This window comes from Lipophrys pholis (genome assembly GCF_963383615.2).
Source record: "Lipophrys pholis genome assembly, chromosome: 12".
NCBI classification, from domain to species: domain Eukaryota; kingdom Metazoa; phylum Chordata; class Actinopteri; order Blenniiformes; family Blenniidae; genus Lipophrys; species Lipophrys pholis.
Window position 1 is genome coordinate 29,011,494 of NC_137641.1, and position 24,272 is coordinate 29,035,765.

Sequence of the window (24,272 nt, forward strand, 5' to 3'; positions counted from 1 at the left end):
GAGACGTATTAAATAATTTAGGGGCCTGGATTGTTTGTATTTGTGACTTCCAAGAGCAACATGTTGCTGGTTTGTCACTTATTTACTTGTTTTTTATTCCGAAACAACTTTTATGCTTCTTTCGAGGATAGTTCTTGTTTGTTTTACAGTGCAAATGCTCACAGACGGGCATTTAAATCCCCCCTCGACCTTGTGAAGGTACGCACCAGGCTTGTTGTGCATGAAGTGTCTTCTCGTCTGCCTCCTGCAGACTAAACGTACACGGGTTTCAGTTTGAAGTGTTTTCTGCGTCGGCCCGAGTGGCGTTTGAGCTTTGGACTTTCCCAGCTCTGAGACTATGAAATGAGGCGGCGAGAGACGAGAGCTGTCCGTGGTTCTGAAAGAGGAAACCGACTGAAGTTTCTGTGGAGAAGTTGTGACGCCGATGAGGTATGCTGAGTCCTTTTTTCTTTCTTTATTTTTTTTCTGAGGCATTCATTTGAAGAAGTTTTGCTTGAAACTTGTTTTGCAGCGACGGCGTTGTGACCTAATTCACAATCGGGAATTTAAAATGAGCCCTCGCCCCGTCAGCGTTTTCTGTTACCTTCCCCTCATCCATACTGTCGTTCCTGTTTGGCCCGCCGCTGATCCGCTCTCTGCTGCGCGGCGAGATCAGTCGACGTCGACGTCTGAGATCTGCCTCATTTGTTTTCATGCTGGGATTCAAAACACTTCTACAGCTGGGATTTAGAGAGTTACTCCTTCTGACGTCTCAAACAAAGAGTCAAAAAAATAACTTAATAAAAGGGGAAACGAGTGTCTTTTTTCTGGTGTTTGTTTGGAGTTTTGAAGAGAGCTGGCATCTCTTGCAGGTCGTCTGCGTGCTTTTGCTCCACTCAATGTATTTATTTAGGGATTCTCCATTCCATCCTCTGGAGAGTGACAATCTAGTGTGATTTTCGATGTGAAAGCAGGAGCAGCGAGTCCTTGAGTCTGTAGTGCTGTTTGTAATATTTGTTATATCTGTTTTATTTGATGAGAAAAAACAAGCTCCTCCAATGCTTTTAGTCAAAGACGACCTTTCCCCAGCTGTCCTTGCAGTCAGGGTTTTTTCTTTTCTCCCCTCGATAAAGCTGCCCGTGTTTACAGCACCTATTTACACATTTATTATCATTTTCCTGCAGTGTCCCAGCAAATGAACTTGACTCCTGTCCCTGGTTGATAGTGTCGTAGGAGGTGACTGATGTTGGGGTTTTATTATTATTATTATTTTTTTTTATGATCATCCTCCTCCAGAGATGTTTTCTCTGGACTCGCAAATGTCAGTGGTCACGTCTCCCCCGACATCATCCATCACTCAGACGTTCTGCCCTCAAAAGACGAGACCGACAGGAAGACGCAAATGCATGCGCCAGAAGAAGAACCATACGAATACATGCACAGGGTGTTTGACAAAAAGCACACAAACATGCAGTGTGTGTACATTTAGAATTCCTGTGATTGCCAAGGTGCAAAGATTACTATCCTTGTCCTATTGGGTTTTATTTAAATTTTTATTCTGCCATTTTTTCTGCGACTAACTAGTCCCGCTCTGTTGGAAGCACGGACAGAAAAAAGCCATCAAAATGTGTGGACCGTTCAGGAATACGTTGCTATGATGTTAACGATTCGAAAAAAACGTTTCCAAATAAAGCCCCCAAAAAAACTGTGAAAAAATGTCCCATACAAAACGGGTGGGCGAGGCACCTCAAAGAGGAAATGAAAGGAGATCAGCTTGTATTGCCATTGAGATTCTGAGATCAAAGGATGTTGGCAGCGAGAGGCAGTTATAACCGTCGCCAACGAAGTCGGCCGAGAAGGGTTATGTGTTCGTTTGCGTGTATTTATTTATTCATGTACACTGGTTTGTATGTATTTTACCAACTTTTCGCAAAAAATTACTCACACGAATTGCATGGAATTTTCACCGATGATTCATCATCATCCAAGGACCAATCGGGTAAATTTCAGGATGTTAACGGTGAACAGTTTCTGAATAAATCCCCCAAAACTGGAAAAAAAACAAAAAAAAACACCCATACAAAGCGGACAAGAGAAGCTCCTAATGGACGAGATCAAAGGAGATCAGCGTCTGTTGCCATGGAGACGCTCCCTTCTCAGTGTTTCACACAGTGATGGAGCTACCTAGTTAGCATCGCTATGAGCTAATGGCTAACATGCTCGCGATGCTCACTCAGTTCTGCAAACAAATGTGGCGTTGGCGAAGGTCCTGCGCTCTACCGAGTGTAGCTCTAGTTCTATTTTTCACATTGGAGAAGCACACACCATTCTGAAGTGAACTGTATGTACATTTATCAGCGAAAAAAAAAAATAAAAATCTCAACTGCGTTCCCAAGAAACACACAAGCGTTCAGTTTGCAGTGCCCACTTGCACTTTTCTCTCGTCAATCCCGCCAAAGTGAAGCCGGCTTGTTCTGTGCTAAAATTAGCAGCAGCTTCCAAACAGATGTGAGAAATGTCACATTTACAGACACAAATCGTGGCATAAAGCTGAGCGCGTCCAGCTCGGAGTGGCAGCGCCGGTGTGGGCGACAAGGGCCCAAGTGAAGTGGACTCATCTGGTATGTTCTAAAGGACTGACTCACAGTGGAGGTCATCTATAAATTAGAGCCGCAGACTCTCCAGATTCACAGAAGACCACACGGTGGGAAATGCAGAGAGGAGATAGGAAACGGGGCGAGTGAGCGGCAGAGGAAAAGTTTGTTTTTGTCCGTTTGAATCCGAGGGAGTTTTTACTGCTCTCGCTTCTGACATCCAAACGTTACAGGAGCTAACAGCATCTTAATAGTCCCTCCTATCTCCTAACAGTCCCCCCTATCTCCTAACAGTCCTTCCTATCTCCTAACAGTCCCCCCTATCTCCTAACAGTCCCCCCTATCTCCTAATAGTCCCTCCTATCTCCTAACTGTCCCTCCTCTCTCCTAATAGTCCCTCCTATCTCCTAACAGTCCCCCCTATCTCCTGACAGTCCCTCCTATCTCCTAACAGTCCCCCCTATCTCCTAACAGTCCCCCCTATCTCCTGATAGTCCCCCCTATCTCCTAACAGTCCCCCCTATCTCCTAACAGTCCCCCCTATCTCCTAACAGTCCTTCCTATCTCCTAACAGTCCCAACAGTCCCTCCTATCTCCTAACAGTCCCTCCTATCTCCTAACAATCCCTCCTATCTCCTAGCAGTCCCTCCTATCTCCTTTCTTATCCACTTCTCCTTAACCCCAGAGGTGTTGACGTGGCGGCCATGATAAGGAGTGTTGGAATCCTCACTAAGCTAAGGAAAGGAGGCTCACAGGGGAAAGTTGTACAAATGAGCGTTTTGTTGTCCATTTTTGGAAATTTGTAGTTTTTCCACCACAGCAGACGTCGCTAACCTTCGCCGCTGTCAGATTATTATTATGACGCCACCTAGTGGAAGTGTGGTCCTACCGTCACAACGTCATTGCCTTCAGGAAGTCTCCTATTACTTTGGTTAAGTAAAAGTGGATAGGAAAGGAGATAGGAGGGACTATTGTTAAGCACCCTTTCTTGACTCTGAACCTCAATCTGCTCCCAACCGGTGGATTGAAAGCCTCACGTGTCAGTCTCAAGGTTAAGCAGACTTTGGGACCGGGAGCTCGCAGGTTCGAATCCCACAGCTGAAATGTCACCAGTGTGGGTCCCTGAGGCGTAACGTGGCTGCAGCTCCACATACTAAACTGGGACTAATCTCCCTTTGTGGATTAATAAAGTATGAATAGTTTGTTTTGGTCTTCGCTCCAGTATGTCGCCATTAATGTTTACAGCTTCCTCAGGATTGTTGCAAAAGGGCTGCAGGAGAAGAAGTCCATGCTGCAGCAACATCAGGGTTATTCCTGTCATATGAAACGTTGCTGTGGCAACAGGCCCGCGGGCCACAGAAAGAAAAAAGAGAGAGAGAGAGACAGAGTGAGTGAGTGAGTGAGAGGGAGATTATATACATTTCTAGAGATATTCCAATAAGCACCACCATTCCTCTGAATAGTCTGTGCAGCTCATTGGTTGCGTTCTTTCCTCCATCAAAGCCCAAACGAGAGAGTTCGTCCTCAGATAGTTGGCGCGTGAGAGCTCCGGGGCGCGCGCGCGGCGGGAAGAAAGGTTTTGAGGCGTACGACGCACAATGGATCCGGAGATCAGCATCCCGACCTGGGTCAGTCCGGCTGTCGGAGCCTGGAGGTCGGATCCTTTCGGTAGTGACGGTGGGCAAAGGTAGGGCCGCTGCGGAGAAGTTTTAAAAGCAGCGGGGGATGGGGGGGGGGGGGGGGGGGGGGGGGCAGCTAGGACGCCGAGGCGCGTCTCCGCGGCGCGACACCGACGCGCGCTTTACTTCAATAATACTGTGTAGACATTGAAAGTAAGCCACGATTTGGGAAATCAAAACAAAGTACTGGGCTGGACAAACGAACTACATGTTTGGTCCTTCAATAAGAACTGGCGCATAAAAGTTATTTATTAAATGAATAATTCATTAAAACCACCTGCTGCAATATAAAGTGCCTCATCTACAATTATTAGATTAACGACTTGATTAAAGTCTAATCTCTGTTAATTAACTGATGTTTGAATCCTTGAGTTACCCGTTTTGTATATCAGACCGTTGAAAACCATAAGATTAAGCCTTTATACTCAGACTCAGTTTTATACAACTGTCTGAGTGTTTTCAAAAAGTTGCGTTTTCAGTGGCACCGTTGTCTTGTAAAAGGGACACCAAAATGCAGGAAAATGTTTGCATTTTCACTCGGAGAAACGAAAACTGACTCAAATTGTTGTATATACCACCAGTAGTTAGCAAGCGCCCTCTAGTGGCATGTGAAGGAAAGTCATACATATATTTTTGAATATTTTATATCTAATTATAATTGAAATAACATGAATTTCAGATTTTATTGGATCTCTCCATTAGTTTTTGTCTCAATATCAGCAGGTTACATTTGATTCATGGGCATTTACATTTATCGCTGAAATTCACATTGGATGCTTTAATTATGAAAGAATGGAACCATGATACTCTTGAGGTTGTCAATCGATGTATTTATAAAGTGCTGTTGGGATCATTTATAATGCGACTGACTTTTACTTTTTATCCTCATATGTGGAACACTGTTGTTGATTGAGTAAACCTTTTGCCGATGGCGGTTCAGGTTGGCCATGGTTGAGATATTTGGAAGGGAGCTCAATATTTTCTCAGGTGGTACGTTGTAAAAAGTTTTCTCCAGAATGATCCAATTACTTTACCACATCCTATACACACTGAACATTATGTCCTAGAATATTGTTAAAAAAAATTACAGATAATATGACGATATGCATTAAAATCCACATGCTGTTTTTTTTTTTTTTTGCACTGTGTTTACCTGCAATTCATCATGTTTCCTTCCATATGTTCCAATTAAAAACTGCTGCAATGACTAAAAGAACTAGTGACACAGTGGTACAAATTCCAGAAACCATGCAAAAAAATAATAATTATCCCAATCACAATTGAGATGACAGGAGGTTGACCTTCCAGGTTGAATTACTGCTTTAAGCTCTATTAGAATTTGTCTTCACCAATTCACAAAGATGTAATAGATTAAATTATGACCTACTGTTGAACAACCAACTGTTCAAAACCATAAGAAAAATGATTTTCTTTTACTTTTGTGAAGCTGAATCTATAGATTTTCACATGATGTTTATGTTTTTCTCATTTTATACAAGCAAACCAAAAAAATCATTAAAAAATCGTCTCTATAGTCCGACACACAGGAACCCAGACGAACCAAAAGCCAGAACAGAGGCATCCCAGTATAAACCAGAGCCACCAGGTGAAGACGATCACACACTCAGGCTCAGGTGAAACACATCAGCAGCAATCAGACACGAGGAGGCGAAGTCAAGGAGCCTGAAAGCAGAGACTCGATCTCAAAACAACACCAGAAACTAAATGTGAACCATGATGGTATATTTGATTAAACAACATTTTTTTTCCATTAAATCTACATAAATACGGTTATATGGTTGCGACAATTCAAACTTAGTTAAAACAACATCACTTAAGTGATAAACATTATAACAAAATAAAATGTGATCATTGTAGGAAAAAGATTTTTAGTAAAATTGTCATTCTTGAAATAATTTTCATCTTAAAAAAAGAAAAATTGCTTTTAAAAATCCATTTTTCTGTCTTTTAGGTGAAGCCTATTGATCAATCAATACTTTTTTTCTTTTATATGGACATATATCAATATTTACATAAAATTCCAATTTATTGAAATGAGACAATTTAATATCACACACCAAAAAAGGTACTTCTATTACTCTCAAATGTTCATTGATCCAACAATAATGATCTGTGAAACTTCTTAAATAACCTAAATAATTTTTTTAAAGTGCTTGGATGACATTTTGTTTGACGAATAGCTAAAAAAAACCTGCTAATTCTGACTATTGTGAAGATAATAATGAACTATTTTCTTTTAATATATTAGAAAATTAAGATAAAGCTTCAACTAATCACGTTTTATTGATCAATCAATGCTATACAGAGAAGAAACATGTGAAATTGTCATAAATGTAAATATTAGATTTTTAAAGTTTTGGATCCAGTTAAAAATAATGAAAGACATCTATAGCAACATTAATGATTATATTTAATATGAAACAAAACGTTTATCGTAAAAGTAGAAATATAAAAAGAAAAAAAACGTTATATAATATGTTTAATTCCAGGATGGAAAATGTCAATATCGGATCAAGTTAATAAAATGTGCTTAAATTTTCTAACGGAAACACAGTGTAACATTCTTTTCTTCACTTCTGCCGCTCAATAACTGCTAAATAAATGCCAGCTGTCAATAACGTAACGCATTAATGCAGCCGATAATAGATGTCCTTTCCCTCCTCAAAAACTTCACTTGCTGAGCAACTGCTCGGAGCGTCAGTGTTCCCCGTGGAGCTTTTAATGGTTCCACATTTGCATAAGAAACTAAATCCAACTTTCATTTACAGTAGTTTGGAGTTTGTTTAGTAGTTACTGATGAACCAAAAGTCTGGCTTCATTATAAGGAAATCTTGTGGAGCGTCTGATAGCGGAGCGCCCCCTGCAGCCTCATGCTGGCCTCAGCCTGCGGTCATGACGCCAAACAAGACCTGGAAGTGAAGTTAGTTACAGTGATGTCACCATGAAAAGCCAATAGAAAACTGCTTCTAGATTCTATATGTGACGCAGCAAAACAGCCATCGCTACAATATAACTCGAGGGGATTAATTATTTCGTTCCCTCGCATTATTAACTTGAGGGAACGACTTATTATCTCGTTCCCTTGCGTTATTTTTTTTTTCCTCTCTGGCCACCCCGGGGCTCCATAGGAAACTTTTATTCATACCGTTGATTTATTTTTTTTTCCTGAGGGGAATGTGCACACACTAGGTCACATTCACATGAAGCCAGGTTTTTCCAAATCAAAATTTTAATAAAAAAAAAAACAAAAAAACATTATTGACATGGACACACCTGGTTCAGAGCTGCTATGAGCATGCCAAACCTGCAGGGGGCGGTGTAACGAGAAGCGTGACGCTATGACAGCCAATCAGAATCCTGGAAGAAACATGACATCACGAATTGTGAAGTAAATCTCCGTCTACCTGGAAAGAGACACAAAACAGCCAAACTAAGAAATATCACACACACACACACACACACACACACACATACACACACACACACATACACACACACACACACACACACACACGCCAAACAAGCAGGTCTTCAACTTCCGAGTGACTCACAAGCTTGGAAAAAAAAAAAATCCTCAATTTGACTGTTAGAGTTTGGAAGCCAGTCATGAAAAGGAAAAACTCGTCTCAGGTGTGATGGTGGAACGTCTCTGACGGACACAGAATGGAGGCTGTACAGTCTGCGATTCAGCGCATTTTTGAAAAGTTGCAAAATTTCAGTGCAGCCATACTTTTAGTGTCCGTAATAATTAATGAGTGTAGCTTGAGTTTCATTTTTTACATTTGATTTAGGCCTGAACAATAAAACATCATACCAGTTTTTTAAATAAATCCTAATTAACCTGGACTGCTTAATGTTTTTCTGATGGTATAATGGCTTTTCTAATTTTGACATAATGCACCAAATTATAAAATTTTCTTAAAAAAGAAAAAAAGTAGTGCACCCCCATTTTGTAATAACTGTTGCAATATGTAACAAGTTATCACAACATGCAACAATGTTTTTAAAAAAATGCAGTAGATTATTACAAAATGCATCATTGTTACATATTGTACCGTTATTACGTACAGAAGGTAAAGTTACATTTTGCCTGCTGATTTGCAAAATAAATAATAAATACATTTTTTATTCTTCTGCTGAATGTTGGTCTCGTCGATGATTCGTCTGTTTCGGCTTTTTGCATCCCCGAGCAAACAGGTGGGCGTCTGCTTTGACAGAAGTCGGGGCTGTAAAACGATCGCACCAAAAGGGAAAAACCTGCAATTCAAGTCAACAAACTTAATTTTTCCCGGAGCCCAGAAACCTTCCGAAGTGAAGCGGCGGCATGACTAATGTCAGAGCACTTCAGTTTGTGATTGTGTGCCCAACAGGAGCCGACGGAGGCTCATTAAATGCATCATTATGTGTGTGTGTGTGTGTGTGTGTGTGTGTGTGTGTGTGTGTGTGTGTGTGTGTGTGTGTGTGTGTGTGTGTGTGTGTGTGTGTGTGTGTGTGTGTGTGTGTGTGTGTGTGTGTGTGTGTGTGTGTGTGTGTGTGTGTGTGGGAGTGTGGAGGAGGTGAGATAGACTCAGAGACCCTCCTTGCGTCTCAGCTGAAGAGCTTCCACCTCCGGAGCCCGTCCAGATGCTGTCCACATGTGACAGCTGTTCTCAGATTCCCATTCCTCCTTCACTCCCTCTCCGTTTCGTTTCCAACACCCCGAAATAGCTGCTTGCAGCCCACGCAGCTTTTTTTTTTTTCTTTCTTTCCTTTCCCCACTGTGACCCTCTCCACAAACAAACCGCTTTAAATTAGCAACGTAGCATTAGCACGGCCTCACACCTTCTAAAATTCTTCTTCTCACTTTCGTGCTTACAACCTCTCCTCGTCTGCTCGCCAGCCCGAGAGACACTACGAAGAAGATCGCACATTACCTGAATGCTGCAAAAGATTGTTTTGACTCCTACAAATTAAAACGCCTCGATCGATGTTCTATTTGTTCTGCAGAGAATCTGTTCCATCTTAAAGACATAAGACCTGCTTCATGTGTATGAAAGCTTAAGTTGACTTTTTTTTTTTTCTTCCCGTCATTGCAATGGGAAATTACTTTAATAGTATATTATTATGTTTCTTATCAAGAATTTCATCATTAACATCAGTCGCGGTATAGAAGTGATGGCGTTTCTCTCCGTGCAGCCCCGGATTAGACGTTAATAAAACTTGAGTGAAGGTAATGTCGTGCGGCACGGCGAGAAGTTTTTATAATGAAATATTGTTTGTTTTTGGAATTACTTTAGGTATCCTCGAGTGCAGGACGAGTCATTTGGACCTTTTGTCCAATTTATAATAGAATATTTATTTTTATTCTCTTGCTGTAAAGCAATTTCCCTCTGTGATTGGTCAAATATCTTCTATAGTATTCTAGTTAGGTAGATGGTAAATGGTAAATGGATTTCACTTGAGCAGCCCCCAAAGCGCTTCACACTGTTAATCACATTCATCCATTCACACACCGACGGAGGCGGCGGCCACAAAAGACACTCAATCTATCTTTTGCGAGCAGTTTGGGGTTTCAGTGTTTGAACGATCCTTCAACATGTGACTATGGGGAGATGGGGAATCAAACCCGCAACCTTCTGATTGACAAACGACCACTCTACCAACCAGCCACACATTTATTCATTGACACTTTGATAAGGTGCAACTTTAGTTCTCTCTTGCTTAGGTGACCTTGTAGCGCTGCATTATGTAATAACAGTGCATTATGTAATAATGTAAGAAATATTTGTTTTTGTGTTTTTATGCTTTGTATCATATATAATAATTACATAAAATAATTCCGATTTCATGTGTTTATGTCTTGCAAAATTCCAGTGCACCCAAATTTTTGTCTGTCATAATTAACTTGTGTAGCTTTAGTTTCTATCTTGTGAACAAATTCTCTTTTGATTTAGACTTGAAAAATAAAACATCCTACGACTTTTTTTTTTTTTTTTTTTTTAATAAATCCTAATTAAGCTGGAAAGCTTAAGGTCATTGTGATGATATGATGGCTTTTTTCATCAAGGCACCAATTTTGATTTATTACATAATTGTTACATTTCCGTAAAGTTATTATTTTGTAATAACTAAATATATAACAAGTTATTACAAAATGCAACGTTTATTTAAAAAAATGCAGCAGATTATTACAAAATGTGGTGTTATTACACAATGAGTTTAAAATGTATTACATTATTACATATTGCACTAATTATGCTATATAAAGCGGCTGTACACACACGCATTTTGTAATAACTGTTGCAATATGGAAGAAGTTATTACAAACAGCAACGTTTATTACATAATGCGTTCAAGAATTTTATTACAAAATGTGGTGTTATGACATATTGAGTTGAAAATTTATTAAATTATTTATTAAATTTTTTTAGTTTGGAGGCTAAAATCTGTAATTTTTTTCGTACTTTTCAGATAATTTTCAGTTACACTCCATGTTGACGCTGTATTTAAGGTAGTATTTCCTCTCTCGCTTATTTGACTTGACTTCTTGGTCCCTTGCGGAAGTTTTTAAGCAAATTTTATATAGTTGATTGTTCATCTCAAGAGTGCAGAGAATAATTCTTCTCCAGAATGTAGTTAAAACGTTATTACCCCCTGTGGTTATGGTGGATAAAAAGATTCTCCGTATTTCCAGCCGTTGCTTATCGATGGTTTTACGCTGCACCGGAACCCGCCTTGTAATGCGGCAACAAAATCAGAGGCTGATAATCACCCGGCGCTCGTCAGGAAGACGATTAGAAAAATGACTCTATGAATATTCATGCAGTCTGTTCAGGCTCTTCTTCTTCCTCTCTCCTCTTCCTCTCTCTCTGCCGTCAGGGTGCAAGTCGAGTTTTACGTCAACGAAAACACCTTCAAGGAGCGTCTCAAGCTCTTCTTCATCAAAAACCAAAGATCAAGTAAGTGGCGCCGCCTCCTCTCTCCTAACTGACTAATGACAGCAGGCATGAGACTCGCCTCAGTCGATGTCGAAGAAGCCGATATATTTCATTCACACATTTAGAGGAAATCCTTCCCCCTTCCTCTTTTGCTTTCAGGCCTCAGGATCCGCGTGTTCAACTTCTCGCTGAAGCTCCTCACCTGTTTGCTCTACATCATCCGGGTGATGACCGACAACCCCGGCCAGAGCGCCGGAGCCAGTCACGGGCAGCAGAGCGCCCCCAGTGGCAACAACAAATGGTTTGTTCGGGAGCGTAAAGAAAAGACACGAAGGAACACGTCCACGTACAAGTATGGCGGGGACCCGGGAGAAACCAAGGGTCGGGGGGGGGGGGGGGGGGGGGGGGGGGGGGACCTGTTCCTGTTTAGTTTTTTTAAATATTGATTAAAAAAAAAGAACGAATTTGATAATAAACTTGAGTTAAAGACACGTTTTTATATGAGTCAAATAATAATAACGATAATACATTTTATCTGGAGTGCACTTTTCATAAAACAAAAAATCACAACATAAACATCAAAAATGAAGAATTTAAAAAGAGTCATTAAAGAGGAAAGTCTTCAGATGCTTTTCAAAAGAATCCACAGCCTGTTGGGTCCTGAGGTATAATAGAAAAGAAATAGAGACATTTTTATGGTCTCTAGTGCTCAGATATAATCGGTGACAGTTGCGCGCGATTTAAAAGCCATATATTTATATATACTTTTGGATTCCTACAGCTCCTATACGGTTCGGGAACCCAGAATTCAACAAACATTGTGACACGGTAGAAAGTAAACATGTGAGATATTTTCGTCTGCTCGTTCCCCAACACTTTCAAAATCTCATATTTATGATTTGACCATGAAGTGACCCTGCAATTTGCTAAAACGTGCAGATTTTATTCCGCCTGATCCGCTAAAGACCTGCGTGTATAAAAACAAGTGTATATATTTCATTATTTCATTATTGCACAGGGTGATTTACCTTTACCTCAGCCTGTAATGTAATAATGTAATGTAATTTCATTATAAGGTATTTTCTGTATATATAATTTGAACAAATTCATATTTGTTTGCTGTATAACGCTACGTGTTTGTTAACTCCCTGTGCATTACAGTCCTGTTTGCATGTGATGTCACTCTTGCTTCATCAATTGCAAACTGGAGGCACAAACTCATTTAACTGGCTTCATAAAGGATTTTAATAAATCAGACTAATTTCTGTGCTTCAGTCCAAATCGACCCGCTTTCTAGATTCGACTTTCTTTGAAACGGTTCATCAAAAATCAGGAGAACATTTTGGAGTCTTTGGTATTTCAAGGTCGTGCTCTCGTGTCAGTGATCCCTGAACTAAGATAACTGTGACACGACTAAACTCATAGGTAGATTAATGCTCAGCACATCAGATGAAATGCCGAATACTTAAGGTCAAACGTGGACTTAAAGGGCGTTCATTAAGCTGGGAAATTGGAAACTTTCTGGATGGAACGGTCCCACTTAATAAAAAGAAACCCCAAAAAACCTGCAAAAAACACTCACATGAAAATATCCCGGCAAAGTAAACAGTTTTCTTACAACTACAAATATAATTTTACTTAAATTTTATACAGTTTCACGAAGACGCAGAGTGATTCAGAGGAGGAAATAGAGCACAGCGGGAAGAGAACACTAGAGTTCTCACCGGGGAACGAGAGGAAGACGGGACTCAGGTGTGAACCTACCAAACGAAACGAAGGGAAAAAAAACACTCATATAATATAATATAATATAATATAATATAATATAATAAATAAAACTGCACAAAAATGGCATTTTTTCTATTTTTAAGAAATGTAGCCCTATTAAGGTATTATTATATTACAATGTTACATTTCAAATTGATTACTTTACTTTACTTCTTTTTACTTTACTTTACTTTACTTTACTTTACTTTACTTTACTTTACTTTACTTTACTTTACTCTACTTTACTCTACTTTACTTTACTTTACTTTACTTTACTTTACTTTACTTTACTTTACTTTACTCTACTTTAGTTTTCTTTACTTTAATTTAGTTTTCTTTACTTTACTTTACTTTTCTATACTTCCTTTTACTTTACTTTACTTTTCTTTACTTTACTTTATTTTACTTTACTTTACTCTACTTTGCTTTACTTTAATTTAGTTTTCTTTACTTTACTTTACTTTAATTTAGTTTTCTTTACATTACTTTACTTTTCTTTACTTCCTTTTACTTTACTTTAGTTTACTTTTCTTTACTTTTCTTTTCTTTACTTTACTTCCTTTTTCTTTACTTTACTTTACTTTACTTTACTTTACTTTAGCAGTAGGAACATTAAACACATGTAATCTGCTCCTTAATCTCAAATAATCATTTTCCCCTGAAGATTAAAAACAAACAGCAAATAACAATCAAAATGATTTCAGAGTCTGAGAGCCGTCAGTCTCACTTATTACAGCATTTTATCTAAAAACAAAACAAACAAAAACATCACTTTGACTCTCCTACATAATTTCTTTACATTAAGTAACAACTTTTATTGGTTCAAATCTTCAATACACAACTGGAAACGTATTACATTTGAAAATCAGTAAAATGTACATGTCTGGCTGCTCCACCCCCCCCCCCCCCCCCCCCCCCAGGCTCATGACTTATTTCATTGTATTCCCCTGCATTCTTTTTATTATTGATCGTCACAACATTGATGAGGGATTTTCACCCTTTATCACTAAAAAAAAACAAAGTCCAGTTGTTTCACAGTACTCAGCTGTAACCTCACACTACACGTGATGATATCATTGTTTTCTTAATATATCTATATATCTTTATATTTGCTGCCTGTCTCTTACCATCCTTACTATTCTGCAGTGTGGACTGCCTGTCGAGCAGCTCAGTGCAGGACAGAGAAATTAACTGGTAAGCAGCAGAAGGTGTGACTCCTGTGAGTCGGGCCCCTCTCGGCTCTCTGTCTTGGTCTGTCGCCTCATCCCTCGCTCTCGGCCCTGATCTGGCGCACGCACTCAGTGTTTTCATCGTCCGACGGCGGCGCTTACGTAAAGCCGTACCTGGCAGAGCGCGGTCGTCTGTTCATCTCCCATCGTCACGACTCGCATGATGATGATATGCGGGAGTGACATGGAGGATTCACTGCTGTTTTCCTCGCCTGTGCTCCTGTGCTTGTCTCTCCTGCAGGGAGTTGATCTTCTGGGTGGACAGGAAGGTTCCCGTCTGGGCCATTCAAGTAAGTCACAGCAGAAAAAGACAAAAAAAAAGAAAGACAGAAGTTTAAATACTTTAACTAAACCTGGATCCTTACGTACAACGCGCCGAGTGTTTTCAGAACGATCATTCCCGCTGTAACTGATTTACAACTGCCGTTTTTTGCCTCCTGTTTTTTGCGCAGGTAATTGTGGCCATCATTAGTTTCCTGGAGACCATGTTGCTGATGTATCTGAGCTACAAGGTGAATCACAAAGATGGAAACAAAAAAAAAAAAAAAACAATCTCAGCACCTTCAAAAACATGATTAATGCATTCTGTACAATTAATCACTTACAGTCTGGGAGATTGACAATCCATAAGTGGTGCAATTAGCCCCAGTCGTTCGTCATGGTTACATTAAGGATAGATGGTAATTACAGGATCTGGCTGAGGTTAAGGAATAAGTGGTTGTGGAGGGTGACAGACAATGAAAGAATGATTTCTCTGCAGTGAGTCACTCTCTTTTGTGAGAGCCTGCAGAGGAAACTGTATTTCAAAAAGACTGTTTTTTATGTGTTTTTTTTTTTTTTTTCTTCTACTTTTCAGGGGAACATTTGGGAGCAGATCTTCCAGGTGTCCTTTCTTCTGGAGATGATCAACACGGTTCCCTTCATCATTACGGTAAAACAATAACGTGACGTATGTTGGATTGTCTCCTCGTCTGCGACCTTTAATAACTAAAAGAGACAGTTCAGTGAGCCTCAAAACATATCGAACTTTCAAACTAGAGATAATACTGCTGGTATATTACATTACAACAGTTACATCAAGACAGTTTTACATAGAAAAAAACAACAACAATTCGACTTGAGCAAACAGAGATGATGGTGGAAAGCGAACACTTCCTTTTAACAGGCGGAAACCTGCAGAACCAGGCTAGGAGGTGGAGACGTTCTGCGGTTCCAGTTGGAGACAGAGGATAGAAAGACAGAAAAGGATGGAGGACGGAGAGCAACAAGCAAACACACATAAATCCACTCGCTGCACACAAGATGGCTCCGATTACACTATTGGCCCATCACATTATTGGTTTTATTACATTCAGAATATTTCAAATTATTACATTATGGCCTTTATTACATTCAAAATTGTTAAAATTATGAAATTATCGGCTTTATTACATTCAAAATTGTTACATTTATGCCATCATTGGCTTTATTACATTTTTATTTTAATTATACATTAAAGGCTTTATTACATTTAAAATGGGTACAATTATGACATTATTGACTTTATTACATTGAAAAATGGTTCAAATTATTACGTTATTGGCTTGATTACAATTGAAAATGGGTAAAACAATATGACATTATTGCATTTATTATATTTATAATGGGGAAAATTATAACATTATTGACTTTATTACAATTGAAATGGTTAAAATGATTAAATTATTGACTTTATTACATTGAAAATTGGTAAAATTCCGACATTAGTGGCAGGAATAATGCTATTGCTTCCTACAAGCTGTTAAGAGTCACAGTTACAACAGTTGCAGGCTATAAAGACTGACCAGACAAGTTCAATTTGAAACCGTCTCAGTAGCATGACCACAGTTATTACTGGTGGGTCCAAAAAGCTCTCAACTTTGATTTCCTGTAATAAGAAAAACATAAAGAAGACTTGTATTCAAACAGAAGCGACTGCTACCTCTAAACACAGATTGTTTCTCGTTGAGGAGAGTCGGGGAAACGGCTCGGCTCGGCTCTTGTTTTGGGTGTTAATTGATGTAAAGCTCTCCAGGGACTCTTCTGTCCCTCATCAGACTCGCAAACTCAAACTGAAATAGCTCAGCAGCTTCCAGATAGAGATTACATGGAAAACCCATCGTGGTCCCCTGAGGATGGATCCCAATTACTGTGACGGTCCCTCGATACCGACGGAATCCAGCGGAGCCACGGAGGTCAACATTTTGCTTTTTAGGAAACAACATGTTTTTATAAAAAGCCATGGAGGGTTTATATAAAGAAGTGTTGACACTCATGGGACGGATTAGAATCTGTCATGTCTCAACTCTTCTGGACTTTTTATATTATTTTCTTCAGCCGCTCTGGTTGAGTGAATGTGACTAGAAAAGCAAAGCGCTTTGCTTTGGGGCTCCTGAAATCAGTGGAAACGTGCTTTTTTTTTTTTTTTTTTTTTGTAAATCCACCAATTTTAAAAAGATTTGTTCGTTTCACGTCGCCGACTTCTGTCCTGCTGACTTCGTTGAAACGAGCCGGGCGGCGTCTCTTCTTGTAGCTTCTCTTCTTTTCCAAAAGATAAAAACACAAACAACGTGAAGCTTGTTTACTGAACAGTTTCCCTGTTTTAGAGACGATAGACAGTTTTTTTCCTGAGCTAATGTAGCTGAAATACTTTGAAGTTTTTGTTCAAAATCACATCTGAATGATGAAAGTTGCTGTGGTGCAAAAGGTACTAAAGGTTAGTTAGTCAGTCAGTTACTAAGTTAGTCAGTCAGTCTGTCTGTCTGTCAGTCAGTTACTAAGTTAGTTAGTCAGTCAGTCAGTCAGTCAGTCAGTCAGTCAGTCAGTCAGTCAGTCAGTTAGTTACGAACTCAGTCAGTCAGTCAGTTACTTACTTACTTAGTTACTTACTTACTTACTTACTTACTTACTTAGTTAGTTAGTTAGTTAGTTAGTTAGTTAGTTAGTTAGTTAGTCAGTCAAATTCATTCACAAAACAAACAAAACAATGCAAATGTTTCCAAAGTCATGAATTAGAAGGAGCATGAAGGGAGAATGAACTTATGTGATGTGACCCTTTGTAACAAACAACCAATTTACAATAAGAAGAAAAACAAACAACAAACAAAATGACGATAAAGTCTGAAATTGTCCCTCTTATCAGAATGTTAAGGACATTAAGGACAACATTCTGCTACTATTTCACCATTTCTTTCACAGGATTGTGAAAACTTATACTATTATGAAGTATTTTGTACAATAAAGTGTGAAATACAATGTTATTTTGGTTGGTTTTACACTTCCAAACGTATTTGAATAGATTTTAATGACTTATTTATTTTTATTTATTTATCATACTCTAGTATAATACATTTTATCACACATAACTAACATTTTGTTGCTTGTTTAAAAGACTAAAAAGTTGTTTTTTTAATTTAAAATAATAACGATGATAATAATAATAATAATAATAATAATAATAATAATAATAATAAGTGAAAAGAAAACCTCCACCTCGACAGAGGGAATCAGTTCAGGGTCTTTTCTCTGTGAGACAACACTGCTAACTACTCATCTCATGCCTTTCTAATTCCATTTATTGGATTTGGCTGGTTTGTTGATCTAAAACCTGCGGGGGAAAAGCCCCCCAAGACCAAAGTCTTATCCAGAAATTTAAATTAATTGAAACTGCAGCTTCCCTCTCAGGAATGAGAGACAAACGGAAGATAATAAGGGGAAATCACTTTTTAGCAGGATAAATGTTCAGGTGACACTTTAACAATCCCTATAATTTGTGATGCGTCTTCCTTGTAACAGAGAGAAAACTTGTTTTTTGTTTTGTTTTGTTTTTTTTAACTCTCCGCAGATCTTCTGGCCCTCTATAAGGAACATCTTCATTCCTGTGTTTCTCAACTGCTGGCTGGCCAAATGTGCTCTGGAGAACATGATCGTGAGTCTGAGTCGTAAACTTAATGACCCGTTTTCAATCAACACTCTAATGACTTTGTTAAGGCAAGAAAACAATCACCCTCACATTTCCACCGCTCTTGGTTTATTTCATACGGCTTGCTGCTTTTGACAACAAAACAAACCCTCCCTGCTTTTCGGTTCTCCTCCATTCGCCTGCAACCCCGGACGCCACTCGTCTGCTCATGTGGCGGATTTATTGTGACCCCGTCTGCATTTCATCAAGTTGTGTTGAGCAGCAGGGCGTGTAGCACCGCATTACATAATAATAGTGCAATATCTAATACATTTTTAACTCATTATGTAATAACAGTGCAATATCTAATACATTTTAAACTCATTATGTAATAACGGTGCAATATGTAATAAATGTTAAACTCATTATGTAATAACAGTGCAATATCTAATACATTTTTAACTCATTATGTAATAACGGTGCAATATCTAATAGATTTTTAACTCATTATGTAATAACGGTGCAATATGTAATAAATGTTAAACTCATTATGTAATAACGGTGCAATATCTAATACATTTTTAACTCATTATGTAATACCGGTGCAATATCTAATAAATTTTAACTCATTATGTAATAACGGTGCAATATGCAATACATTTTTAACTCATTATGTAATAACAGTGCAATATCTAATACATTTTTAACTCATTATGTAATAACGGTGCAATATCTAATAGATTTTTAACTCATTATGTAATAACGGTGCAATATGCAATACATTTTTAACTCATTATGTAATAACAGTGCAATATCTAATACATTTTTAACTCATTATGTAATACCGGTGCAATATCTAATAAATTTTAACTCATTATGTAATAACGGTGCAATATGTAATAAATGTTAAACTCATTATGTAATAACAGTGCAATATCTAATACATTTTTAACTCATTATGTAATAACGGTGCAATATCTAATAGATTTTTAACTCATTATGTAATAACGGTGCAATATGTAATAAATGTTAAACTCATTATGTAATAACGGTGCAATATCTAATACATTTTAAACTCATTATGTAATACCGGTGCAATATCTAATAAATTTTAACTCATTATGTAATAACGGTGCAATATGCAATACATTTTTAACTCATTATGTAATAACAGTACAATATCTAATACATTTTTAACTCATTATGTAACAACAGTGCAATATCTAATACATTTTAACTCATTATGTAATAACGGTGCAATATCTAATAAATTTTAACTCATTATGTAATAACGGTGCAATATGCAATACATTTTTAACTCATTATATAATAACGGTGCAATATCCAATACATTTTTAACTCATTATGTAATAACGGTGCAATATGTAATACATTTTTAACTCATTATGTAATAACAGTGCAATATCTAATAGATTTTAACTCATTATGTAATAACGGTGCAATATGTAATACATTTTAACTCATTATGTAATAACAGTGCAATATCTAATAAATTTTAACTCATTATATAATAATGGTGCAATATCTAATGCATTTTAAACTCATTATGTAATAACAGTGCAATATCTAATAAATTTTAACTCATTATGTAATAACGGTGCAATATGTAATACATTTTAAACTCATTATGTAATAACAGTGCAATATCTAATACATTTTAACTCATTATATAATAATGGTGCAATATCTAATGCATTTTTAACTCATTATGTAATAACGGTGCAATATGACAACAACTCTATGTTTTTGGATTAATCTGCCGCATTTTGTAATAAATGTTGCATTTTGTAATGACTTGTTACATATTGCAACAGTTATTACAAAATGCAGATACTCTCCTTTTTTTTTTTTAAAGAAAATTTAATAATTTGGTGCATTATGTAATAAATCATCAAAATTAATGCCTTAATGAGAAAAGCCATCATACTGTCAGAATGACATTAAGCTTTCCAGCTTAATTAGGATTTCAAAAATAAAAAATGGAGTAATGTGTTCACAAGCTAGAAACTAAAGCTACACTAATTAATTATTACTGATAAAAAAAATTACAGATGCACTGAAATTCTGTAAGACACAAATACATGAAATCTGCATTATTTTATGTAATTATTAGACATGATACAAATCATTAAAAAAACTAAAACAAATGTTTATTACATTACTACATATTGCTCTGTTAATGTGACTCTAGATAAACCTGCTTTTTGTAATAACTGTTGCCATATGTAACAAGTTATAGGAAAATATGGCGTTATTACATAATGAGTTGAATATTTATTCCATTGTTACAGCAGAGCTTTATTCAAAAGCTTTATTCAAAACCTCCTTCATGGTTTGATGTTTTTTTTGATGCAGAACGACGTCCACAGAGCGATCCAGAGGACGAACTCGGCCATGTTCAACCAGGTCCTCATTCTCATCTGCACCCTGCTGTGCCTCGTCTTCACTGGGTGAGGCTCAGATCCTTCCTCATTCACACATTTAGAAACTTTACATTGTCTTACAGATTTAGACAGCAAACAGTATTTTTATGCTGTGCTGTACGCACAAAGATAATTTAACAGAATTACTTGAATGATCACATATTTATCCTAAAAGTTTTGGTGGAAATTAACTCCTCATAAATCTGGATTATACACATCTAGCGGACTGATAGAGATCACGTTATCAGGTCACTGTCCCCTCTTGCTAAGAGACACTTTAAAGGAGCATGACGTGAACTTTAAGTCAGGTTTTGGAGTTTCTCGCCATTTGTTTTCTGTTAATGCGTAGTAATAATTTGTAAAAGCTTCTGTTTAATTTGCAAAAAAAATTTTTTGTAGTGGACCGAGTACAAACTAGATGCTGCATTTACAGGTCATACTTCAGTACAAATACATCACACATACTGCGCAACACAGACAATATAGTGTTCTGACCGGCGTGCCATGTGTCAATAGCGTGCTCGGTCCAGTCCGATCGCGTTCACACGACAAGTCCCGTTTTAAATGATCACACATAAAAAGACAAAAATCAGAATTGAGCATCAAGACCTGCGGTGTGGGCGGAGCCTAACTGAGCTCAGGTATACGAAGGAGTCTGTTTAATTGTATGTTAAGTCACATACAATTGTGTTCACTAATATAGTGAGGCTATATGAATATATGATATATAACATTTCAGCGGCACACAGGGTTGCTGTTCCTTCCTCTCACCCTGTGCCGGCGGCGGCGTGGAGCTCAGGGACGCTCCATTCTCTCGCCAGTCAGAGATTGTGATCGCACCTCCAACCTTGAGATTGGAACAGCAGTTCACAACCTTTCGTCCTACAGGAACCCTCCACATGTCCTCTAAGAAAGGCTGCACAGCCCTTTCAGCCGTCGCTGATCTGTTTGTATATTACATTGAAGCAAAATAAGAAGAACTCCTGGTTTTAGCTGACGTGCAAATTTACCTCTGACCATCTGAGACGACGCAGAGCCGTTCGTGACAAAGATTTAAATTCTTAGAAAATGTGATTATTATCCGTATTAAAGCCATGCTGTCAGTTTATTAAAGCATTTAACTTTATTTCACACCAGAAAGTTTCATTGAAATCGGCTTTATGTTGAGATTTTAGTCATTTTTGATATTAATTGTTCGGTTTTACGAAAATATTCATCCCGTGTCCTCTGCTCCACACAACAAAGATAAACTTTAAAAGAGTTTCTTATTACTCAGACTTTCAAAACTTTGTTGGTCCAAAAACATTGTATTACAAATGTATTTCTTCTCCTTGATTTTCCTCCATTTGAATATTGGATCATAGGAGCTACATTCAGAATCTGCTGTGTCTGTGTGAGCTGGAGTGGCTCCGCCCACACATGCCCATCTTGGGAAGAGGAGGAAGTACTTCCTCTGGTGGTGCCATGTGCCAGAGCAGAGCTGCCTAATTGTTGGAGGGGTCAAAGGGGTTTGGCTAAACCCCCGATGACACTATATAGGGTTTGATTTCTGATTGGCTGGTTGGAGCAACACACTTTTTAAAACCGGAAACAAGCCAGAGGACAGAGAGGACAGACTGTCTTCACTTCTGGGGCGTCGTTTGAAAACCTTTAGGAAGTCAATTTTGGATAATATATATAATTTAAAAGGTATTATGGCCCTACTTCACGAGGAATGTGGCCCCTGAACTAAAATGTGTTTGAATCCCCCTCCTCTCCCCTCCCCTCCCCCGCCTCGGCTACAGCACATGCGGGATTCAGCACCTGGAGCGGGCGGGCAAGAACCTCTCCCTCTTCAACGCCTTCTACTTCTGCATCGTCACCTTCTCCACCGTGGGCTTCGGAGACGTGACCCCCCGCATATGGCCGTCCCAGCTGCTGGTGGTCATCATGATCTGCGTGGCACTGGTGGTGCTCCCCCTGCAGGTAGGAGGGTGTCAGGACAGCCCTTTCGTTGCCTCTTTGAGATGCCCCCCCGGGTCTTGTCTCCAGCCTCTCGCTGCTTGTCCCGTTCAGTTCGAGGAGCTGATCTACCTGTGGATGGAGAGGCAGAAGTCCGGAGGGAATTACAGCCGCCACAGGGCGCAGACGGAGAAGCACGTCGTGTTGTGTGTCAGCTCGCTGAAGATAGACCTCCTCATGGATTTCCTCAATGAATTCTACGCTCATCCCAGACTGCAGGTACGACACGGAGAAAAAGGTGTTTTCACACGTCCTCTGTCACCTTTAGGTCAGGTGTCGCCATCGGGGACCGAAATTAAAGATTTGGAATCTATTTCCAATGTTCTTTTTCTATTGCTCTTCTTTACAAGAGGACACTGGTTTCTTTCCTATTTTCCTCAGAAGAATCGCTTTTTGCAATTACCCCTCCTCCAGCGCCCAACGTATACACAACATCGCAAAAAGTGTTTCTCCTTCACATCTTGCTTATGGGTTTGTTTGTTTGTTTTTCCTTTGTGAGAAGTGCCATGAGATGTGGCTGTGTGGTAATTGGCATTTTAGATGAATGAAATTGAATTGAATAAAAAAAAAAAAAAAAAAACATTTCAGCATTGAGCGTTTTCACAGGTCTGTTGTGGATTGTAGAAATTCATTTAATCAGGAAATGTATTTATAAGACACATTTCAGACAGCAGAACTCAAAGAGCTTCATAAATAAACTGAAGCGGAAAAAGAATATCTGCAAACACACAAACAAAACAGACACACATCTATGAAAACATGCCATTGTTTTCTTAGATGTGTGAATTGGTAGTGGTGAAGTGGTTAGCACTGAGTGAGTCCCCCGGTTCGAGTCCAGGATGGGCTTGACGGCCTTGAGATTGATTGTTGACTGTAAACTCAAAGGATCTGACTTTGTCCTGTGAGGACTGATCCAGGACGTCTAGAATCATCATGTACGTCACAACCCAGACCTCAGATTAATGACCACTGATGCACAGCGCAGCGGTTGGTTGAGCTCGTCTGGAATATATGCAATTACAGTGTCATGAAATATTATGCAAATAATGCATACAAATATATTTTAACTGAGAAAATAGTTTTTGGTCTAAAGGCCAAAATAATAAACATCTTTTTTTAAAAATCTGGTTTTCTACGGTGGCCTGGAAGGGCCAACGCCACACAATACAACAAAAGGATACAACACAACAACAAAAAGATACAATACAACAACAAAAAGATACAACACAACAGCAAAAAGATACAATACAACAACAAAAAGATACAATACAACAACAACAAAGACAAAACAGCAAAAAGACACAACACAACAGGAGAAAGACAACACAACAGGAAATAGAGACAACACAGCAAAAAGGCACAACAACGAAGACAATAACAAAAAGTCAGGCTTTGTTTCAGGGGGATAGTATTTTCTGACGGAACCAAAGCAGAACCTACATTATGACACTTTCAACACGACGACCAGCTGAATTCTGAAAACACACGACACTAATCGCAATGATCCATCAGCAGCATTTTACTTACGTTTCATTGATCCCTCCCGCAATTAAAATCGTCCGTCAGAAAATATTGTCCCCCAGAAACAAGGCCTGTTCCCCCAACCGCTGCGCACTTCTGTTGTGGCTTTTTGCTGTTGTGTTGTGGATTTTACAGTCACATTGTGGCATTGGACCTTCTGGGCCACTGCAGGTTTCCACAATAGTCGATAAAAACATCACA

At 38.5% G+C, this 24,272-nt stretch overlaps 1 protein-coding gene across 1 annotated transcript in view; it reads left to right on the forward strand.

Moving 5' to 3' along the window:
* Window positions 1-24,272, forward strand: part of kcnt1a (potassium sodium-activated channel subfamily T member 1a) — a gene marked incomplete at both ends in the record, with an annotated part of 54,830 nt that overhangs the window by 5,007 nt on the left and 25,551 nt on the right. Inside the window, 10 exons of the mRNA XM_080476402.1 lie at window positions 11,132-11,211; window positions 11,350-11,491; window positions 14,104-14,151; window positions 14,428-14,476; window positions 14,639-14,698; window positions 15,043-15,117; window positions 18,049-18,132; window positions 20,482-20,576; window positions 22,334-22,514; window positions 22,605-22,769. Coding sequence (XP_080332528.1) covers window positions 11,132-11,211; window positions 11,350-11,491; window positions 14,104-14,151; window positions 14,428-14,476; window positions 14,639-14,698; window positions 15,043-15,117; window positions 18,049-18,132; window positions 20,482-20,576; window positions 22,334-22,514; window positions 22,605-22,769 — 979 coding nt within the window. The remainder of the gene's footprint in view (window positions 1-11,131; window positions 11,212-11,349; window positions 11,492-14,103; window positions 14,152-14,427; window positions 14,477-14,638; window positions 14,699-15,042; window positions 15,118-18,048; window positions 18,133-20,481; window positions 20,577-22,333; window positions 22,515-22,604; window positions 22,770-24,272) is intronic.